Source organism: Typopeltis vanoorti, chromosome 16 (assembly GCF_054136105.1).
Source record: "Typopeltis vanoorti isolate ZY-2024b chromosome 16, IOZ_Tvanoo_1.0, whole genome shotgun sequence".
Classification (NCBI taxonomy): domain Eukaryota; kingdom Metazoa; phylum Arthropoda; class Arachnida; order Uropygi; family Thelyphonidae; genus Typopeltis; species Typopeltis vanoorti.
Window position 1 is genome coordinate 53,253,012 of NC_143564.1, and position 23,684 is coordinate 53,276,695.

General features: G+C 35.4%; 1 protein-coding gene across 5 annotated transcripts in view; it reads right to left on the minus strand.

The window, feature by feature from the left end:
- Kap3 (kinesin associated protein 3) overlaps positions 1–23,684 on the minus strand; it is a 319,643-nt gene that overhangs the window by 75,129 nt on the left and 220,830 nt on the right. For all 5 annotated transcript variants that reach the window (XR_016549579.1, XM_090406062.1, XM_090406060.1 and 2 more), the window contains 4 exons: positions 23,096–23,317; positions 18,640–18,805; positions 5,027–5,152; positions 1,278–1,376 (listed from right to left, as the gene is read on the minus strand). Coding sequence is in view for 4 of the 5 variants with exons in the window: in XM_090406062.1 (XP_090262188.1) it covers positions 1,278–1,376; positions 5,027–5,152; positions 18,640–18,805; positions 23,096–23,317 (613 nt within the window). In the remaining variant the exon portion in view is untranslated. The remainder of the gene's footprint in view (positions 1–1,277; positions 1,377–5,026; positions 5,153–18,639; positions 18,806–23,095; positions 23,318–23,684) is intronic.

The window sequence follows — 23,684 nt, forward strand, 5'->3', positions numbered from 1 at the left end:
CACAGCTGAGGTAACTAAGCCCAACAACCAGGTCAGTATTATTATGTCTGTTAATTTTGTGTGTGTATGTGTGAGAGAGAGAAAGTTGCAACTAATAAGCTTATTTCACAGGATGAAACAACCAAAATTTCTGGTAGCAAACAGACCAAGCAACTCTATCTGGAATAATTGAGATGAAAACTGAATTTGTTATCAAAATAAAAAATGTGGTTTGGCAAACTTTTGACAGAATGAATATTACTGAGTTTGGAAGTGACATTCATATCTGTGAAATGGATATGGAAAGTGTGTCTTTTTCTGCATAATCTATTTCTCTTTGCTAGACTTTTCAGGGTTGAGATAGACAGGGAATATACAGTAATGGATTCTTTACTAAACCATACACATGAAAATCGCATCTAACTACTCTGCAATTCATAGAATCAGCAGCTTCTCCACATTCCATCACTTGGGCTCTTTTCAGGTATACCAGCAATATAACAGCATCACGATTATTTGCAAATTGACCTGGAAGCTATCCTTAAGTGTCACTTAAGTATGATACAAAATACTATCACGTAATCAGCCTGTGGAATAACCATTTTAAAGCAGCACACCTGAAAGAAACAATGAATTCCTCCATGATGTCCAATGTAACAGAAAACATTGTTCATAATGCACGTATGCATGAAGAAAGGCTTCCTGCTAGAAGTAACTGTCTAGCAGTTGCTTCTAGTGCTTTCATTGGCTAGCACAGTACTAATGATAGTCATCTAACCATCAGGTGCTGCCTGGTACCACAGAAGCTTGGCTTTTCCTGAGATGCTTGCCTAAAACTTCTGCCTATATTGGATTACTCCTAAATGGTTTACTCCAGTCTGATGGCTTAACATCTGCAAATTTTAAGATGAGGATTTTGTTTGTTGGAGACCCATAAAACTTTGCCCAAGTTCATTGTATACCCACAATGTGGCAGCGGTCCGAACATTAATTTCAGCATTTCAGACTTCCAAGATTTAGCCAATTAGACCTGAAAATCATACATTCTGTATTGGCTATCTCAATAAGAATATCTATAATTCCTTTATGCCTGTGCAAAACAATGGCATTATTCACATAAATGACAAAAATATACTATAAAATTTATAACTGGAATAAAATCTATTTAACTGCTTAACTAACCTTAGATAATGTGCACATCAACATGTGCTGCATACATATCTACACATATAATCAAACCAAATTTAGAAGGTACAAAAAATTATATTATATAAAGAGGATTAAAAAAAAAAGGATACGAGTGTCTTTTATCATCAGGTCCCTTATGGAGGAATGCTTAATCATGTGATGAAAAACATACACTATTTGAAGGACAACCTCATCATCTTCCTGCTTAGCTGTAAACAAATCCAAATTTCATTTATATACTGTAGGAATATTCAGTTCAACTGAACATAAATTACATTATTAGTCTAAGAATTCAAAAAAATTATTAGAATTAGTATTTCAATGTTCTCATGATAATGTGAAATATTGCATCATCAAAAATGGGTGTATGGGTAATTATAAAGTGCTAAAATGAATTTTATAAAATGGTTTATTGAATTAATAAAATTTCAATTTAAAGAACTGAACAAAAATACTAGTTTCCTAGGTTAAGCTATTAACAACTTGCTTTTGAGACATCTGTTGATGGGGAACATGTTAAACATTTAAATCTCATATACACCCGCCCCCTGCGTGCTCTATGTGTAATACACATAGAGATTTGTACAATTATTTTATTGAGTTTAAACCTCTACTTGTTTTGCATATATTATCATACAATTCATCAGAAGAATGAAATTAATAAAAAATTCAATGACTGAATTAAACAACCATCAAATTAACAATAACACACAGAATATTTGAAAAAGACCAACAATGGTGAACATGTGCAATTCATGTTGCATTATAATGTCTAGCAACTTGATGAGTAGAGTGTCCAAGATATGTGCAAGTTTTTGATAAAAGATGACCAAACTTGATGTAGGATCATGTCTTGTTATACTGATTTGGGTTTAACATTTCCAATGATTCTTTGATGGACAGAGTATAAAGGTCAAAGTAAATATCTGTGAGGAGATCTCCACATCACCTTTAAGGAGTGTGGAGAACTGTCTTGGACTTCTGACCTAATGTCCAATTCTCACCTTCATGTAATGCATCTCATTAGTAAGAATCCATTGGGTACTGAACAAATGAGTATGGGCTGGCAATTTGGGACATAGCCAACCAACTTAAACCACAATAATATGATGGTGCAACATGATGAGATTTTATGCCAGCTGTGATGTCACCAAATTAAACGACTATTTTCATCAGGAAACCAGGGCAAGCAGTGAAAAGAGCTGGCACAAATGCAAGCTCAATATCTAGAAGAAGAACAAACCCAATGTCAGAAGTAGTGAAGATAGAAACCATCAATATAAAGAGTATTAATGGAAAGGAAATCAATCTTGCAGAACTAGAAAACTATCATGTGGACATAATCAACATCACTGAATCAGAGAAGACACAAACAGGTGAGATCTTACTAAATAATAAGTACAGGATGATATATTCAGGCAATAATGACCAAGAAGGAAGGAGTAGCGATAGCATTCAATACCAAACATGAACATAAACTCCTTGATTGGAAGGCAGTTTCAAGAATGTTATATGGGCAAACTTGAAATGAGGAAATGGACAATGAAACTTATTTGTGCCTATGGACCCAAAGAAAGTTCTCCTAAGGAAGAACTGGAGGAATTTTTTGTCACTAGAGCAGGTAGATAACATAAAGAAAATGGAAAAAGTGGGACTTGGAGATCTAAACAGCAGAGTAGAGTAGAAAGTGAATCCCAACAGGCATATAAAATGTTTTGGGAAAATTTGATGAAAAGGGCAAGGCTAATTAATAATAATGGTATCTGCTAGATTTCTGCACAAGATACGGACTAGTCATTACTAACACCATGTTCTAACATAAAGATGTGTACAAGTTCATGTGGAGAGAGGACACAACAAATAAGAAATGACTCACTGACTATGTTATTGTTGTTGAAAGTTTTTCCACTTGGTTATATTATAAATTAAAGATCTCAAGAAATTATATTATTGGTTTAACCCAATATCCAAGTGTAAGCAAACAAAGTTTGCACATGAAGTAACTTCATGACAAGGCAATTCATATATAGAGGCTAATGACTTCACATCAATTGCATTGGGAAGGGCCACTACCCAGACCAGTTTCAATTTCAACCTTTAATGAGGTCTCATCAGTGGGAGCCAAATCCAGAAGTGATATCAAGGTTGAAGTAATGCAGAAGTCATATTTCCATATACAAGTAACCAAAATTTGTATAGTGAACACTTGATAGTGAAATCTTCATGCTGGTTCAGGATACACGAGTGTACAGAGGATTTGAAAATGGAAGTGAACATTATTTAGCTTTAAGTAGAATAAAACTGAATATCAACATTGAAAAGAACAGCATGTAAAAAAAAAAAGTTTTTAAAAGAATTATAAAATTTGCCACTGAGACTCCAAACCTTGGAGTGGCAAGTGGCAAATTCTGAACAAAATGATGATTCAGTTAAGGTGAAGTTGTCTCTAAGGATAGAAAAATAAGAACACTATGGTGGACAAGAGAAGTTAAAGAAGCAGTCCTGGAAAAGAAGGAAACATACCAAAAGTTCCTAGATGTCCTAAAAGAATACAAATAAAAATGTAAGAGAGTGAAGCTATGTGTGAAAGTAGCTAAACAAAAGTCATGGGTAAACTTTGATAAGAATATAGAAGGTAAATATTAGGAACATGGAAAAATGTTCTAAGTTTGTGAATCAAAGATGACACGAAAACTGAAAATAAGGATATTCTAGATGTCTGGAGTAATTACTTTGAAAGACTGTTCTTTGAATCAAGCAGTGGCAGAATCATAGTAAAAAAATTTCAAGAGGAATGTAAAGAGGAGCATATATCAAAACTTCAGATAGAAAAAGCAGTCAAAAACTTGAAATGTGAAAAGGTAGTTGGAGTAGATGACATTCAACCAGAAATGCTAAAATATGAAGGTATACACATTTTGCAGTGGCTACACTCCATAATTTAAAGGGTCTGGTCAGAAAGTTGAATTCCAAATGATTGAAGTAAAGCTCTCATAATTCCCATCTATAGAATAGGGAAGACATCTGAATGTGAGAATTACAGAGAAATTTCTCTACCAAGTGCTCCAGGTAAGATTCATGCAAATATACTTCAAAAGAGGCTGAGAAAATTTTTGGAAGAGAAACTAGGAGACAAACAAGATAGATTCATGCCAAATAGAGATTGTCAGAATCAAATTTTCACTTTACAACAAATAGTTGAGAAATCAGGGGAATATGACAAGGATACGTACTTAAGTTTTGTAGATCTAGAAAAGGCATATGAAAAGTGCCCAAGGAAAAGCTTTTCAAAACACTACACTTATATGTGGTAAATGCTAAATGTTTTAGCATTTACCCCATACAAGGCAATACATAGTCTAAATTTAAGTTATAAGTCAGCAGTTAGAATTGAAGGGAAGACAGGAAGATGGTTTGATGTAACACAGTCAAGTAACTTAGCTTCACAGAAAGTTAACAAGATTAACTGTTGTATCATGCTCTGATAAGACAATTGATCTTGTCAGCACTCTGTATATACAATAAACCATCAACTGCACATATTCTTTGTCTGAATTGCAAGATGGAAAAACCCAAATTTCTAGGAAGAAACACCATGTCATTTCCATACAAGACAAGCTAATACAATTAAATCAAATCCTATTCCTGTCTTATCCTAGATAGGATTGACAGTATTTGAACCCATCTTTTCAACCAAAAAGGAATTGTCATGGGAATTACTGACTAAGTTACAGAGGTTCTACTCATAAATTTAATCATCCAAATTATCACTTGCTACTTTCTTTCACCTAAAATTAATCAATGGCAATCTTAAGATAATGAATGCATTTTCATTTAAGGAAAGGAATTGATCACTCACCATTAAGGAGATCTATAACAGATTTTACTATTCCTGATTCTGCCAAAAGCATTGCACAAGCTTCATCAACAGCTACTGTACCAATTAGAATGATAACTTCCAGAACAAGATCGTCTTCAGAAGTTTCTAGTATAAAAATGTGCCAAAACATTATGAAATTTTATTTTTATATACAATAATAATTGGTTAATTCAGTATAAAATAACTAACAATAAAATTCTGAATGTTTTCAATTTAACCAAAATACAGTTTTCTTTTTAATATGAAAATAAAGTCACATTAGCCTACCAAACATAAATTACTTTCAATTAAAATTACTGGAAATGTCTTACCTCGCCAACGGTACCTTCCCTCTGTCATAGTGGTGGGGACTAACATGCCAAAGTAATGAGGGTTTCTTCATTTTAATTATTAAAGGTTCGACTGAACACCACAAAAAAAATAAATACAACACTGAACTATAAATAAATATTTCAGTAAATATTTACATTTTAAATATTTATTTATAGTTCCATTATACAAGTGTGATGCAAAAACTGATGTTTCTAACTACCGACAGAGGGAAGGTACTGTTGGCGAGGTAAGACATTTCCGGTGAAGTATCTTTGGTGTGGTAATGAAGATTTTAGAGAAGTTGGTAAGAACTTGCATACAGAAATGGGTAGAAAAACATGCTACCCTCTGCAAGGAGCAGCATGGGTTTACTAAAGGAAGGTTATGTTTTAGCAATTTGTTCATATTTTATAACAATATTATGGCAAAGCTGGATAAAGAGAATGGATAAACTATCCATTCCCTTTATAATGATGGATAAGAATTTGAAGTTTTCAAAAGTCACATAACAAAATTCCTCAGCTAGCTGAGGAATTAGATAAGTACCAGATCGACATAATAGGGGTTACTGAAACAAAAAAGACCAAAACTGGTGAGCTCTTTCTGAGCAATAAATACAAAATGTTATATTCAGGCAATGACAATCAAGGAAAAGAAGGAGTAGCCATAGTATTCAACACAAAATATGAGGCTAATCTTCTTGAATGGCAGTCAGTCTCAAGTAGAGTAATGTGGGCAAATATGAGAATGGGGAACTGGACAATGAGACTTATTTGTGCCTATGGTCCCACAGAAGGTTCTACTAAGGTAGAAGTGGAGGAATTTTTTGAGGCTTTAGAAAAAGCAACTGACACAATGAAAAAGGAAAAGTTGGTCCTTGTTGGGGATCTAAATAGTAGAGTAGGAAACGATTGTGAGACATACAAAAATATTTTGGGAAAATTTGGAGAAAAGAGCAAAGCTAATAATAATGGCAAATATCTGTTGGATTTCTGCTCAGGACATGGACTGGTTATTACTAACACCATGTTCCAACATAAAAATGTGCACAAATTCACATGGAGAGAAGAGGCTAGGAATAAGAAAAGTCTCATTGACTATGTTATTGTTGATAGTGATGTTTTCTCCCTGGTGCAGGACACCAGAGTGTACAGAGGATTTGAAATTGGAAGTGATCACTATTTAGTCTTGAGCGGGATAAAATTGAATTTCATATTGAAAAGAATAACATGTAAGAAAGTTTTAAAGCGAATAAAAGTTGAGCAGCTCTCAGATGTGAACTGTAGACTAAAATACAGAAATATTATTGAAAAGAAAATGAAAGAGTTTGAGAACAGGAATCAAACCTTGGAGATTCAGTGGCAAACTCTGAAGGAAACATTGATTGATTCTGCCAGAGAGGCATGTGGTGAGGTTGTGTGCAAGGATAAAAAAATCAGAACTCCCTGGTGGACACAGGAAGTTAAAGAGGCAGTGAAGGAAAAGAAGAAAGCATATCAAAAGTTCTTGGCAAATAAGTCAGCTTTTACTCTTACAGAATACAGAGACAAATGTAAGAAAGCTAAACAGTGTGTAAAACTAGCTAAACAAAAGTCATGGGAGGACTTTGGCAAGAATATAGAAAATAAATATCAAGAAGGTGGCAAAATATTCTGGAGGTTGTTGAAGAAGCTTAGGAATGGAGGAAAGAGTGCTGTAAAAGGAATTAGAGATGATAAAGGTGAAATGAAAACAGGAGAAAAAGATATCCTTGAAGTATGGAGTAATTACTTTGAAAAACTGCTAAATGAAACAAGCAGTGATGACAGCACAGTGATAAAAAACACTGACCAGGCATGCAGTCAGGAATACATATCCATACTTGAAGTAGAAAAAGCCGTCAAAGGCTTGAAATGTGGAAAGGCAGCAGGAGTAGATGATATTCGACCAGAAATGCTGAAGTATGGTGGTATAAGAGTCTTACAGTGGCTGCACTGCATAGTTCAGAAAGCCTGGACAGAGGGACGAATTCCCGATGATTGGAGTAGAGCTCTCATAGTACCCATATATAAAAAGGGAAATAAAACTGAATGTGAGAATTACAGAGGTATTTCCCTACTGAGTGTTCCTGGCAAGATCTATGCAAGTATACTTGAGAAACGGTTGAGAAGAATTGTGGAAGAAAAGCTTGGTGAAGAACAAGCTGGATTCAGGCCAAATAGAGGCTGTCAGGATCAGATCTTCACTTTACGACAAATAGTCGAGAAAGCATGGGAATATAACAAAGATCTGTATTTAAGTTTTGTCGATTTGGAAAAGGCATATGACAAGCTGCCAAGAGAGAAGCTATTCAATACGCTGCAGTTATATGGTGTCAATGGGGCATTATATCAAGCAATACGTAGTCTTTATTTGAGTTGTGAGTCAGCAGTTAGAATTGAAGGAAGTACAGGAAGATGGTTTAATGTTAAATCTGGTGTGAGACAAGGATGTACATTATCCCCTCTGTTATTCATTATCTATATGGATCACATTATGAAGGAATGTGGTATTAAACCTGATATCAAAATTGGAGATGTTAATGTCAGCTCTTTGCTTTATGCGGATGATGTTATACTTCTAAATAAATCCGCTACAAATCTGCAAGATTCTCTGACTAAATTGAATAGCTGTTGTAATAGATATGGTATGAAGGTCAGCAATAAAAAGACAAAGACAATGAAAATAGGCAGAATCACTGAAAATGTCAACTGTGTTGTGAATGGAGAACCTGTGGAACAAGTAAAACATTTCAGCTACTTAGGCACAATTTTTACTGAAGATGGTAAACTAAATATAGAAATAGACAACAGAATCAGCAAAGCTGGTATCGTGGGAAGTCAATTGAATAAATTCATATGGAATAAGAAAGAAATTAGTCGGAACACTAAATTAGCTGTATACAAGACTGTGTTCAAACCAATTTTAACTTATGGATCTGAGAGCTGGGTCAGAAGTAAAACACTTGACCAAAGACTAGAGACCACAGATATGAGAGTCCTGAGAAAGATTAGAGGCGTGAATAGATGGCATCAATGGCAATATCATATTAAAAACGAGGATATTAGGAAAGAACTTGACATTGTCAGCATCCAGGAATGCGTTAGCAGAGCTAATCTCAGATGGTATGGTCACTTAAATAGAATGGGAGAGGAAAGATTAGCAAAACAAGTGTTCTCTGCCAAGTTGGCAGGAAAACGACCCAGAGGAAGGCCAAGATATAGGTGGATTGATACAGTACAAAGTGCCTTAGACGATAGAAATATAAGATCTGATAATGTTGGAGTCTTGACAAGTAACAGACTGATTTGGAGGAAAATTGTAGATAGGAAGTTAGTAATGATGTAGTTTTTTCATGTAGTACTGTCATATCCTGTACACCCCTTGAGGGTACATGGCAGGAATTTGATGATGATGATGATGATGATGACATAACAAAATTTGCAAATACAATTCAGAGGATAATTGCAATGTTTGAAGCGAACCTTAACATGTAAGAATAAGAAGTCATTTTGTTTCTTTATAAGGCCTTGATAAGACTGTACTTGAATTATTGTGTGCAGGTTTGGTCTCCCAGGTTCCAAGGGGATAAAGAAGCTGTGCAAAAAAGAGTTCCATAAATTATATCCAGATTATGGGATTTAGATTATGAGGACAGATTGCGAGTGTGTGGATTACAGACTCTGGTTAACAGGATAAAGAGGGTGATATGATAGAGATGTATAAACTTCTGAATGGGTGTTATAGGATATCATCATCTTATGCTCTTCAAGGATTTACACCTAGAGTGGGCTAAGAAGTCATTGTTGAATCTCTTCTGTGATTCTGATATATTGGAGAGTACATAGGAGAGTGTTAAAAATGATATCAGATTGCGAATTTGTAGACTGCAGATACTAGCAAACAGGAGGAAGAGGGGTGATATGATTGAGACTTGCAAACTTCTGAAAGGATCATACAGGATTTCAATTGATGGAATTTTTCAATTTATGGAGGGTGGGGAAAGGACGAGAAGGCATCCTTGGAAGCTGAGAATGAAAGCCGCCAAAAAGGGTGTGAGGACTAGATTTTTTTCTCAGAGGGTGGTGCGTGATTGGAATGGGTTGTTATTGGATGTTGTGAGTGCAAGCAGTGTGAATGAATTCAAAAATAAGTATGACAGCTGGTGCGTATAATATGTGGCCTCCCTCGATGAGTCTCTGACTCCCTGGAGGTCTCTCTTAATAATAATAATTATATACGGTACTAACGTACTATAGGTTGATCAGCCAACCTCTCATTGGGCTCAACAAAAAAATATAAAAATTAATACTTGTTTTAGATCTTTCTGTTTTCATTCTTTCAATGTATTCCATCCATTTATGTATACATTTTTTTTTAAATTTTTTCTATTACTGATTCCTGGTTTAATTCTTTTATAATTTCTTCATTTCTTTTGTGATCGAATAGAGTATACTTTGCAGTTTTTTTCATACACTTCATTTCAGTTGTTATTAATCTTTGTGTTTTTGTTTTATTGTCCAGATTTCACCTCCTTACAATAGGACAGGTAGGGCTAATGTATTGTATACTTTTAATCTAGTTTGTTTTTGAACAAGGTTAGGTTTAAATATAGTTAATTACACCTGTTATTTTTAAATATTTTGCAATTTTTAGGTTTATATTTTTTTTTCATTTTTATACGTAATCATACATCATAGGTAGTTAAATGAATTTATCTGTTCTAAAATTTCGTTATCTATTACTATTTTAGTTCTTATTGGATCTTGTCCTTTAAAGGCCATCATTTTTTATTTTTCTGATCATATTATCATTCCATAATCTTTAGCTATTTCATTTAAATTTAAAATATCTTCTGTAAATTATCTTCAGAATTTGTAATCATTAGCTGATCACCAGCAAAAAAGGAGACTACTTAAGTTCACAGTAGGAGAAAGTTTCATACCTTGATGCAAATTTTTATTCCATTTTATTAGTATTTTTTAAATAAATAGTAAAAAGAGTTGCTGAAAGGCGACATCCCTGTTAGACCCCTTATCTCTCTCGGATATGATGGTTCATAATTTAATCTCATTTGTATTTGATTATTTTCATATATATTATGATAACTATTAGAATATTATTTGGTATTTGTCTTTCTTTTAATATGTTAAATAAAATACGAGTACCTTTAACTTTATCAAATGCTTTTTTAAAGTCAATAAATGTAATATGTTTTCTAAATTATATTCTCTTCTTTTCTCTAGTATTAATTTAAGGCAAAAGGTCAGGTCTATACATGATTGTCCTTTTCTAAATCCATTTTGTACTTCTAAAATGAAGCCTTCAGAATATTTTATGTTTGTTATTTAAAATTCCGCTATATATTTTATAACAGGAATTTAGAATACTTATACCTCTATAATTTTTAGGGTCATCTTTATTATATTTTTTTTAAAAATAGGGATCACTATTACTTTTTTCCATTCTATTGGTGGGTTACTTGTTGAATAGATTTTATTTAAAAATAATAAGTCTTTCTTCAAACCTTATTCCTGCATATTGATATAATTCTGAACCTAACCTATCTTCTCCAGTGATTTTTCCATTTCTTGTTTCTTTCAGGCTGATTTCTAATTTTTTAGTTATTTTCTTTTCATTTTTATTAAATGTTTGCCAGTTATTATTATTACAGACAACTCCAAGGAATCCTTAGACTCATTGAGGGAGGCCCTAAACATCATGTCAAGAACTATTCAGCATTTGCACAGTATCTATCATACTTTGCTTTGAACTCATTCACAGTCATGGCACCCACAACAGACTCTGGCAGCTTATTCCACTCATTCACCACTCTCCAAGTAAAAAAAACCTAGTTCTAACACCCTTGCTCAGTTTCCATGGATGGCCCCTAGTACTCCTACCACCAAACCTGTTCTGAAAAATTTCCTCTGAATTAATCTTGTAAAAACCCTTCTCGGTTATTTGAATGTCTCTATCATATCACTCCTTTTCCGCCTATCAATCAATTTCTGTAATCCATGGATCTTCAACCTGTTCTCGTAAGGTTCATTCCATAGACCAGCTACCATCTTGGTCAGTTGCCTCTGTATCCTCTCTACCTCCTCCCCATCACCAAGAAACCCTGGTGCCCAGATCTGGGTACAGTAGTCAAGATGGGGTCTTATCAAGGCTCGATAAAGAGGAACAATAGCCTGCTTGTCTCTGCTCGTCAAAGTATTCTTCAGTAACCAAGTGATCTGATGAGCTGATTTAGCCACTTCTGCTATATGCCCCATTAAAATTCAACTCCCTATCCACCAACGCTCTCAAATCTCTGGCTTCATCAATTTCCTGGAGTACAGTTCCACCAACGCTGTACACTGCTGCTAATCTTTTCACTCCAAAATGCATAACCTTATACTTTGTCACATTAAACTGACATCCATTCTCCTTAGCCCAGTCTGCAAATCTATCCAAATCATCCTGCAAAATTTTGACATCATGTGTATTCACTATTGCTCTAGTCAACTTTGCTTTGTCGGCAAATAAATGAGCAGTTCTGCTCAAATCCTTTCCTATATCATTAATGAACAAATTAAATAGCTGTGGTCCAAGAACAGAACCCTGCAGCACACCACCACCAGTCACAGGCCTTCTTTTGGACTCTACTCCTGAATAAACTACTTTCTGATATCTCTCCATCAACTACCCTCCTATCCATCTCACCAACTCTATGTCTATCCCCATGTGCTGCAGAATGATTAGAATTCCATGTGGTATCCTGTCAAAGGCCTTTGCAAAGTCCATCAGTACCACTGTAAGCCCATTACCCTTATCTAGTTCAGCCATCAGTGTATTATAAAACGTGAGCAAGTTACTGAAGCATGATCTACCCTTCACAAAACCATGCTTCCCCTCATACAATATCCCATTTTCATCTATCCATTCCTGTATTTTGCTGTTCACTAATTTCTCCAATACCTTGAAAATGACTCCTGATATGCTGATCAGTCAGTAATTTGCAAATGCAGTCTTGGAGCCTCCTTTATGCAATGGAACTATTATCCCCTCTTTACACTCCCTCGAAACTAACAAAGAGCTGAGACTTAAATTAAACAATATGGTCAAGGGCACTGACAATTCCTTTGCCGCTTCACATAAGACTCAAGCTGGTATACCATCCAATCCAACATATGTATTCACATTAAGATTCTGTAATATACTATTCAGCTCCATTTCATTCACCTCAATTCCCATATAAGCCACTGGTTCCCTCATTCCTGCAATATCACTGCCTGGATGATATACTCTTGCAAAGTGTTCACTTAGTAATTCTACTATTTCGACTGATTCAGTTACCTCCCTACCATCAACATTGCTTAAAATCATTCTGCTATATACAATTTTTCTTTTACTTGCAACATATTAAAAGAACTGTTTGGGATTCTCTTTAACTTGCATTACTAATTTCCTTTCATAATCGGCTTTTGCTTTTCTTACCACACTAGTTAACCTTCTGGCCTGTGCTTTGTACTGTTCATGTGCCTGTAGGTCACCTTTCTCCTTAAATTCTCTCCACGATTGTTTCTTTTTTTTGTAGCTCAAGCTTAATGGTTATTCATCCATTTAACTCCCACTTGATTTACTCTCCGGACTCTAGGTATGCAGTCAGCCATTACCTTCCTCAAACACTCCTTTACCACTTCCCATGCACTATCAACATCCAGCCCTTGCAGTTTTACATGCCATGGCACTGATCCAAGAAATCTCCTAAGCTTGTCATACTTACCAGCCCTGCAATTCCACATATACTCTGTCTTAATTGAAAATTCCACACATTTAGCCACCTCCCAGATCAAGTCCTAATGATCACTCTCACCAATTGGTGGCAATGTGGTCATATTCTTTATTGTAAAATTCTCAGATGCAATTATTGGATCGAGCACTCTCGAACCCCTAGTATATTCCATTACATGCTGTCTCAGGTAGTTATCCCTTAGTAACTGCATAAAATCCATTTCCTTCCTTCCATGTGCCCTCTCCTCCTTCTAATCAATGTTACCATAGTTGAAATCTCCCATAATAATTACCTGTCCTCCACTCATTGATTCTATTTGCCTATGCATCTGTCCACAATTCTGTATAGAAATTCCTCTGATTTCAACTGTCTTTAATTTTACACTTTCTCTAGTATCTGTACTTAAATGTTTCAAAATCTTATATACATTGGGTCTTATTTTATATAAATCTTTTTCTGACTTCTCTTTTAACTATGGCTCTTATTCTTTTATACTCTATTTCATCTTCTAATCTTTTACTGCTTAACCATTTATGACATGCTTTTTTTTTTCATTTTGATTATTTCTTTGTATTGTCTCATATCTTCAGTTTTTTCTTTTTAATGATTTTTTTTGTCTTTCCTAAGCTTTAATTTGCTGCTGTATTTAGTATAATTTTTATATTAAGCCATTCCATTTCTATTTGGTCATTTTGTTTTATTTTATCTAAATATTGGTTAATTCTTTATTCATATAGCCATTGTATATTTATGTCATTTAATAATCTAGTTTTAAAAAAAAAATTTTTTTAATTTTGTTTCTGTTCTTGTTATTTGTAGCCATATAGGTGGTAATCTTAATTTTATTTTAACGAGGAAGTAGTCACTAATTTCGTATCCTCTATGGACTCAGCATCTATAGAAAACATTGATGTATTTTCATTTAAGATAAAATAATCTAATATTGATTCCCACCATCTTGCTGTTCAAGTATATTTATGTATGTCTTGATGGTTATAGAAAGAATTCATTATTTTAAGATTATTATAAACTATAAAGTTGATCAATTTTTTACCATTCCTGTTTAGAGTATGTTCTCCATTTATTCCTATATTATTATTAAATTTCGTGTTTCCAATTCTTGCATTTAAGTCTCTCACTAATATTATATAATTATTTTCATTTATTTTATTATATATATTTTGTAATTGATTATAAAATTCAATATTTTCATCTTCTCTTCCTTCTTCTGGGGCATATAAAATTATTGGTAAATAATCTCTATTTTAATTCTAGCTTCTATTATTCGTTCATTCCATAATTTATAATATTTTAACTCTTTTGAAAGGGAATTATGAATCCAAATCATAACACCTGCTTATGCTCTTTGGTTTCTTTTGACTCCACTATATATTACATTAAAATTTTCAGTTCTAATGGTTCCTTTTAATTTCTTTTTTGTTTCAGTGATTACTGCTATTTGAAAATTTCTTTCGTTTAATATTTGATCTAATTCTATTTCTTTATATACTATACCTCTTAGATTCCAGTTTGCTATATGTATTATATTTTGTTGTATCCATTTTCATTTTTAATCTATTTGCTTAGAAGTAAATTAGTGTTCTCCTGGTGATGGATAGTCCAGTGGTAGGGCTGCTACCATAAAATAAGAAGAGGTGGCTGCTAAGGACTTATAGGAAAGATTAAAGTGATCAGATCGTCCTCAGAGTAGAGGAAGAAGAGTAGAAATCCAGCTAGGGGACCATGAGAGTGCCACTTCCCTTACAATTAAGATGACTGAACCTTATGGCTCCGTTGATCCACAAGTCCTTATTCAACATATTCATATCACTTCACCATATCTGGTGGGCTCCCCTATCTGCCACCTAGGGGATATGCTCTCTAGAGGCTACAGGATCCCTCGAAAGTAGGATATCATCTGATTTCGTTATATGGAAAGTGGGGAGAGAACAGGAAGGGGGCATCCATGGAAGTCAAGTTTGTTCGCAGTCAAGAAAGGGATAAGAGCTAGGTTTTTTTCTAACAGAGCAGTAAGTGAGTGAGTAAAATAGTTTACCTTTAGGGGGGGTAGTAAGTGCATCTAGTGCGAATAAATTTAAGGAAAGGCATAACAGCTGGTTTGGATGATTTATAGCCTCTCTCAATGAGTCCTGGACTCCCTGGAGGTCTCAGATAATAATAATAATAATATTAATAATAATGTTTACCAAATATCTTAATTTCTTCTTTCCTCACATCTTTCGGATCTTCAGACCAGGTTAATTTAAGGAAGCATTAACAATTTCTGATTCATTTCATCTTTTTTATCAAATATTTTATCAATAACTTATTCCTTTATCTGTTAGATGTTTTTGTCCAACATTCAAATAGCTCTCTGCATGCATATCTGAATACCACTATATGTCTTCATTTTCTTTTGCAAACCTTTTGATGTTTTCCAGTGCCTGTTTTCAAATGCACTGCATGCATAGTTCTTACACTAGGCACTTTGCCTTTCTGTTTTGCCCTTCCTAGACACCCTAGTTACAAGACAACCAAATGGATTTCTGACCTTCACAGTCTACAGAAAACCTACCTGCTCCTCTTCCCCCCCCACACACACACACAGGTAAATATATCCATCACCCACTCCTCCCAACAGTTCGGAATTAAAAAAAACTTTAGTCCACAAGACAAAATTTATTTGCTCAGATAACATTGCACTCAACACAGAACTCATCCACATAAAAAAACATCTTTTTGGTCAATGGCTATACCTCCAACCAAATAAAAAGAATTTTAACACCATGCACCCACACCTCACCTCGCCTGCTTCCAAATAGATTACAGCAAATCAATCACCAACCCCTATATTTGTGGTGTGTCAGAAAAGGTGGCCAAGATCTTAAAAAAGCACAATCTTGTGACCACATATAAACCATATAAAAAACTAGCAACCCTTATCTGCTCCCCCAAAGACCAACTACAACTCTGGATTTACCTGTAGTGTACCAGGTATCATGCAGCTACAACTGTTCATACTATGGACAAACAGGTAGGATAGCCAACATCTGTATATCAGAGCACAAGGACTAAATCCATTTCCACCACTACAGTTGCTCAGAATTAGCAGACTATGTCCTGGATACCTGGTATAGGATCTGTTGGAAAAAAGCCACCTAACTCCACCAAAACAAATTTAAATTCGATAGGCTTTTCCTCGAATCTACTGCAGCTCTTATCAACTATCCCAACCTAAACAAATATGACCGTATCTAACTGCTTCTCATATGGGAAACCCTCATCAGCAGACAGTCAGTCCAACAGCCAAGAATATCCAACCAAAGCCAACAGGTGGTGTAATTATAGGACTTTAGGTCATCCTGTAACTCTCCTGTTCCATCTTTGTTACTGAAGTGTGCCTGCATGCACATGTTTAATACCAGCTTATTAATCCCTGAAGATATGCTGATTTAACTTCAGCAAAATATAGGAAGTAATAATTAAATGTTTTTAGTTATTATCTAGTCTACATTGTTAATTTCCTTAAACAACACAATGATGATCTAGGTGTATTAATACAGTATGTGCCTTAGAAGTTCAAAATATAAAAGCAGATAATATCAGATCCTGACAGATAACAGATTAAGGAAAATTGTTGATAGGAAGTTAGTAATTATGTTCATACTAAGAAATGAAGTTCTATCATAATATCCTGAAAATACCCACTGAGGGTCCATATCAGGAATTTGCTGGCAATAATGAAAAAAACATATTGTAGTATGGAAGTTCTCTTATTTTGTTCTGCCATTAACAACAAACTACACTATAGGTATTATTCCTGGGAAAATTCCCATGTTACTCCTCTAAGATAAACTATTATTTTTATGGCTAATATAGCCTACTTTTGTTTAGGAGTGCCCCTTTTTTACAATGTCATTGGCTTTTTTCTCAAATCTTAGGGCATTACCTATCTTTTTTGGATGTTTTTGACTGTCTCTTTATCCCTGGCGATATGCATACATCTGCTGTTAAGCTGTTAAAAGGAATGGGGTTTGGGAAAGTGGGGGTAAAGTAATGTGGGGGAATTATTTGAAAAAAAAACCAGGTTTTTTCAAATAATAAGCCCTTGATTACACCTGCCAATGCTTGCTATCATCTGGAATGGTGCAAACAACACCATCATTGGACTGTGGATCAAGGAAGAGGATCCTGTGGAGCGAAGAATTGTGGTATACAATCTGACAATCCAATGGAAGTGTCTGAACCAAGAAGATGCCTGGTGAATAATACTTACCGGAATGTCTTGTATCAACCATGAAATTTGAAGGTGATAACATAATGGCATGGGGTTGTTTTTCCTGGTTTGGACTGGGCCCATTGGTTTCTGTGTACAGATCTTTGAACATTAATGACTACCATGACATTTTGGACAATTTTGTTCTTCTCACACTGTGGCAACAGTTTGGAATAGGCCTTTTCTGTACCAGAAAGATAATGCACCTGCTCACAAAGCGACCTAGCTCCATTTGAAGAAATGGAGGTGGAAGAACTAAACTGGCCAGCCCAAAACCCAGACGTCAACCCTACTGAACATTTTTGGGATTAGCTGGTGTGAAGGTTGCATGCCAGACCTACTCGCCCAACTAACACCTGTCAGCTGTTTGCCATACTACAAGAAGAATGGAAATTAATTACAGCAGTACCAGAACTTAGTGGAGAGCCTACCCTGAAGGATAATGGCTGTAACAACAGCAAAAGGAGGCCCAACTTCATATTGACAGCAACACTGCAGTAATGGGAAATACAAACAGTTGCTGTCCAGACACTTTTGGCAACATAGTATATATGATAAAGAGATTAAAAATATAAAAATATATTGTTTATGTTTAGTCCATCATACATATCTCTATTTAAAATATCTCACAGGAGCTAACCAACATGCTGTAAGGAACTGTGTTTTTCTTGTTATCAGTAGTACTGGCTCTGAGAGAGAGCTATGAATCACAGTTAATCCAGTTAGGTGTTCTGCTGAGTATGAAGGATTATTGCACCTTGTAATAAATATAATTAATGGATTCTTATCCATGTTACTTTAACTCTATTGTATACTTCATATCCATATTTTGGGTAACGCAAACAGCATTTCATGGCTGAAAGTGAGGTTAAGTGATGCGATACCAGGACGATTCATAGTACACATATACATTTTTGTGTTTGATCACTTTCAAAACTTATCACGTCAAAATGTTTATGGTTTCAAAGACAACAAAACATTACCTACTGGGTATAAAATAATAATAGATATTTATTATCCTTCCTTTTAAAATAAGGAGAAAATCTTAGTATAAATGAATGTGTTTTCTTTCCCTAAGTTTAATATTTACACCAATGCCAACAAATTCCTATAATGCTTAGCAGTTATACAATCTGAATTCTGAAATAAAATTAAATGTTAGATTGCTATTTGACATTTTATCAGAAACTATGATAGATTACTAACCTGGTACTAATTTATTCTTCATCCACTGAATTAAGTTATATTCCAACAATAGCCTCTCATAATCTAAATCTGGTATAGTAAGATTACCTAATACCCCAACACATTCCAGAACAAAATCTTCATTTTCACACTTCTGCACTGCTTCACCCAGGTTATTAACAAAATCCTGTAATATTTAGAAATTATAACAGAATCATAATGAAGATGCAAAGCAAATTAAAATGTTATTCAATATAAGAACAAGTGTATGATGAAAAGGTTTTTAATATCAGTGAAAATAAAAATAAATTTTAAGTTTTTATATCACTAATAATAAATCATATTTGTTATTGATGATATTACAATGGAAGTTTTGTATAATATTTTTCCCACAATACAGTTCTTTTTATCATCTTCTGCTGATCATACACACACAAGTAGCAAGCACCACTCCATTATCTATTAAAACCAAGTGCATGAAAAGTAATAAAGAAAGAATCAATGGGCAGCAAAGCAATATTTCCATCCACTTAAGCATTCTCATATCCACTACCTCTATCCTGCTGATGTTATTTTACCTCAGGGCCACAGTTTCCATAGCATACGTCATAGCTGGTCTCACTACTGTCCTATAGATTTTGCCTTTTAGATTGATTGGCACCCTCTTATCGCATAGCACTCCAGCCATCTCTCTCTCCAGTTCCTCCATCCCACTTCCTTCTCAGCCTCTCCATTCCTCTTCCACTGTTTAACCTAAGTATCTAAAGTTCCCAACCTTCCTGATGACATTTCCTTCCAGCTCCAGATCTGTCTCCTGGCCGCTGTCCACTTTGCAACACATATACTCTGTCTTACTTCTGCTCAGTCTCATACCTCTCTTTTCCAGTACTTTCCTCCATCTTTCCAGATTAATTGCCACTTCTTCTATTGATTCTGCACACAGCAAGATGTCATTCGCATACAACATTGTCCAAGGCGTGTCTTCTCTCACCTCCGTCACCACCTCCATCACAATATTAAACAGGAACAGACTTAATGCTGACCCTTGATGCAAGCCAACTGTCACTTGAAAATTTTCTTTCTGTCCCAGGCAGGTCCAAACTCTTGTCTTCACATTTCTGTACATCTCCTACACCAACCTGACATATTTCTCTAGTACCTTCTTCTCTCTCTCTCAGACACTTCCAGACTTCTTGCCTTGGCACTCTATCAGACGCTTTCTCCAGATCAATAAACACCAGATGTAGCTCTCATTGTTTCTCTTAAAACTTTTCCATCATCTGCCGTAATCCAAAGATAGCATCTGTTGTTGATCGACCAGGCATGAAGCCAAACTGCTCTCTTTTGCAATCTCCACCTCCTTTCTCAATCTTCCATCAAGAACTCTTTCTAGGATTTTCATTGTGTGGGACATCAACTTTATTCTCTGTAATTCTTACAGCCTTGTGCATCCCTTTACCCTTGTCGATGGGGACAAGAGTACTTTCCCTCCACTCGTCGGGTATATTTTCTTGTTGGAAACTTTTATGAACAGGTCCACAGCAGGTCAATTCCCTCTTCCCCCAGTGCTTTCCATGCCCTCACTGGGATCCTGTCAGGGCCCACTGATTATTCATAGCTTCCTTCGCTTCCACTTAACTGATGTTCTGCACCATCCCCTCATAAGGATGCCCATCTTCTTTGAGTCCTCGATTTTCCTCATTCAAAAGACCTTCAAAGTATATTCTCCATCTGTTTTTTCTTATATCCACATTCCTCCATAATACTCTTCCTCCAGAGTCTTTGATCTGCCTCACATGTAAGATGTCCTTTGATGCCCTATGTCTACATTTTGATAATCCATAAATTTTTCTCTGTCCTTCCTTTGTTTCTAATTGATCATAAAGATCTTGATATGCCATGAGACCACAACTCTCTTGCCTTCTCACTTTCTCTCTCTGTCCTCTTCCACTCTTGACTCATCCCACTTCTGCTTGCCTTCCTCTTAGCCATCACTGCTTCTTGTACATTATTATTCCAACATCAACCCTCCTTCTGCTCTCTAATCTTTCCAGATGTTTCACCAAGCACCTCAATTGCACAGCTCAGAATTGATTTTGAATTATGTCTCCACCGATCTTGTACACTTTCTAGTCCATCCGAAATCCTCTCTAACACCTTCTCACTAAAATGGTTCCTCACACTCTCTTCTTTTAAGCAAAACCACTTAATTGTCTTCATCCCATGACTTCCAAAGGTTCTTATCTTCGATTTCATTTTAAAGTCTGCGCACAGCAGTCAGTGTTGCTGTGCCACTTGATCTGTTGGGATTACCTTACCTTACAGTTTGTAACTTCCATAAGATGTTTTCTTCTAGTCAAAATGGAGTCGATCTGTGAACTTTTGTTACCACTTCTAAATGTTATCAAAAGTTCTTTCCTCTGGTAGAAAAACAAGTTCACAATTGCCATATCAAATGCTACTGCAAAGTCTACAATCCTCTCTCCTACCTGGTTCATCATTCCCACTCCATGGCCGCCATGCATCCTTTCACAATCCCTATTCTGTCTTCCTATGTGTCCGTTCAAGTCTCCTCCCACAATCACGATCTCATTTTCTTCCAGTTCCCTCATTTCTTCATCTAGCACGTTCCAGAACTCATTTTTTTCCTCTGCTGTACAGCCAACTTGTGGGGCATATACACATAAGACAAGCACTTGCTCTTCTCCAAGACCCAGTTTCATTCGCATGATCCATCATTCCTCCTACCCACTTCCAGTACTTTGTTTTTCATTCTGCCATACACACCACAATTCTGACATTATTTCTTCCTTCTTTATTCACTCCAGAGTAGAACAATTCATACCCATCTCCCAGGTTCCTTTGCCTTTTCCCACCCTTCCACCTTGTCTCCTGCACACATAAAATGTCCAACTTCATCTTCCTCATCATGTCTGCCACCTCTCTTCCCCTTCCAGTCATGCTTCCAATATTCAATGTTCCCACTCATAGCATTGAATGGATTAGTCGCAACTTGCAACTAATCCATTCAGATTTGAACATGGAAACAACATAAAGCATTTTTTTTTATCCTTGTCACAAACACTCACTTTAAGCATACCTGCGCTCACACACACGCACCTGCAGTTCTTTTGCCTGCTGTAGTTTATCTGTACTTCCCAACTCAATGGACAATACTTTCCCAAGACACCCAACTCCAAATCCATACAAATGCAATCCATCAGTCATATGTAAATCCTCCTATCCATCAAATTCGGTCTATACATTTGCAAAATGCACACACCATTCCACTTACACAACCTATGCATTAATTTCTAATCATCGCCCTTCTCAATTTGCCTCTAACATACCACAACAGACCTTTACTCTCTCTCTCTGTCATCCATTTCACTTCTTCCAGTAACTCTTTCATATCTTCTCTTGTACTATATATATATTTCACCCATCAAACCATTCATACCTGCCAAAACAAATATCTTTCACTTTCCTTCTCTGCATCCATACATCTTTAATCTTTACACCTGGGAAACAGAATTCTGTTACACATTCATCGAATACTCTTTTCCTAGACCCCCTCCCCCCCCAAATACAAAATTCTCTCCTTATTCATCCATTATTGCTCTTTCTTTGCAGCTTATTTTTATTTTGCTTCTTGCCAGATGCTTCCCCAGCACTCATTTCAGCACACACTTTATCCCATGAACAACTCCACATAAGCAAGCTCTCTCTCTCTCTCTCCATCTTCATTCACATCTACCCAGTACTTATTTTGTAATACAAAATAAGTACTGGGTAGATGTGAATGTACTAGTAATGTACTAGTAATGTGAATGTACTAATAAACTTTGTTTAGTACATTAGGTCAATATGTAAAAAATTACACATTTACCTAGTACTCATATGTCAAAATGTCACTGTTAATATAAAGGTGCCAGTACATCATACCATCATGTACTGTCCCAAAAAAGCATTAGCACATATATAGTCAGTGCTTTTTTTCATCTACAATATCACTGACACACACACACTTTCTAGCTTTTTGTCAAAAAACATTCACTACTCTGCTGTTATGCGTCTTACTCACCCAACACTTCTCTCACTTTCAAACCACTGCTGTGCTTTGAAAACTCATAGCTCTCTCTCTCTCTCTCTCTTATGGTGAGAGTACCTATCTTCGATTCTCCACTTTGAGGTTATTGTGGAGAATGAGGAGACAAATGATCAGAAAATTATTCTTATGAGGATAACCTGGAAGTATGAGTCAAAAGGCAAATTTAAAAAGTTTATTTTTCTCAAAGCAGTTGTCATATTCATCAAACTATCATCTTGCTAATCATAGATAGCAAGATGATAGAATGAATGAAATATTTATCTGAATTAGCAAAACAGTGGATATTAACACAATTTTTATCAGTTTGTCAATTAAAATAAATTGAAAAGTTTTTCTTTCATTCTTCCAAACTGCTCAAAATCATACCAGAAATAACAGTTTAGTAGGGCCTTCATGCTGAGAGATGTTACGTATCATCTTCATAAGAAGAGGGTCCTGGAAACGGAACACTCGCTTCATCAATAGCTTGAGTCCGTTCACTTCACAAATTAGTTGTGAATTTCTCTTATTTGCTGACAGATTAATACCCAGAGCAATAAGATGCAATGGAACTCTCTCTTCAGGGCACTCCAAAATTAACTTCATGACCTAATAAAGAGAAAAATCAATATTTAAAAATGCTGTCTATAAAAAATATAAAGAAATAATTCCATGCTTGGTGAAATAAGAAAGCTGATATCAAAGAAATCTGTAGTACTACACTGCAATAATACAGGATATGAAATATGCATATCCTCTGTCAATGAATATATAACAAACACTGTCTGACAGACCTCTTTCAAACTATACAGATGGTGTGAAAGAGGATCCCAGTCATGAGTAAGCAGCATTCCTCTTGTTCATTTTTATCATGGTATTAACAACACCATAACAAGATAAAATGATAAATTATGAATTTAGCTGAAATTAAAACAACATCCACTGGCTTGAAAAAAAGTAGCCTTGGCCAGTGAGC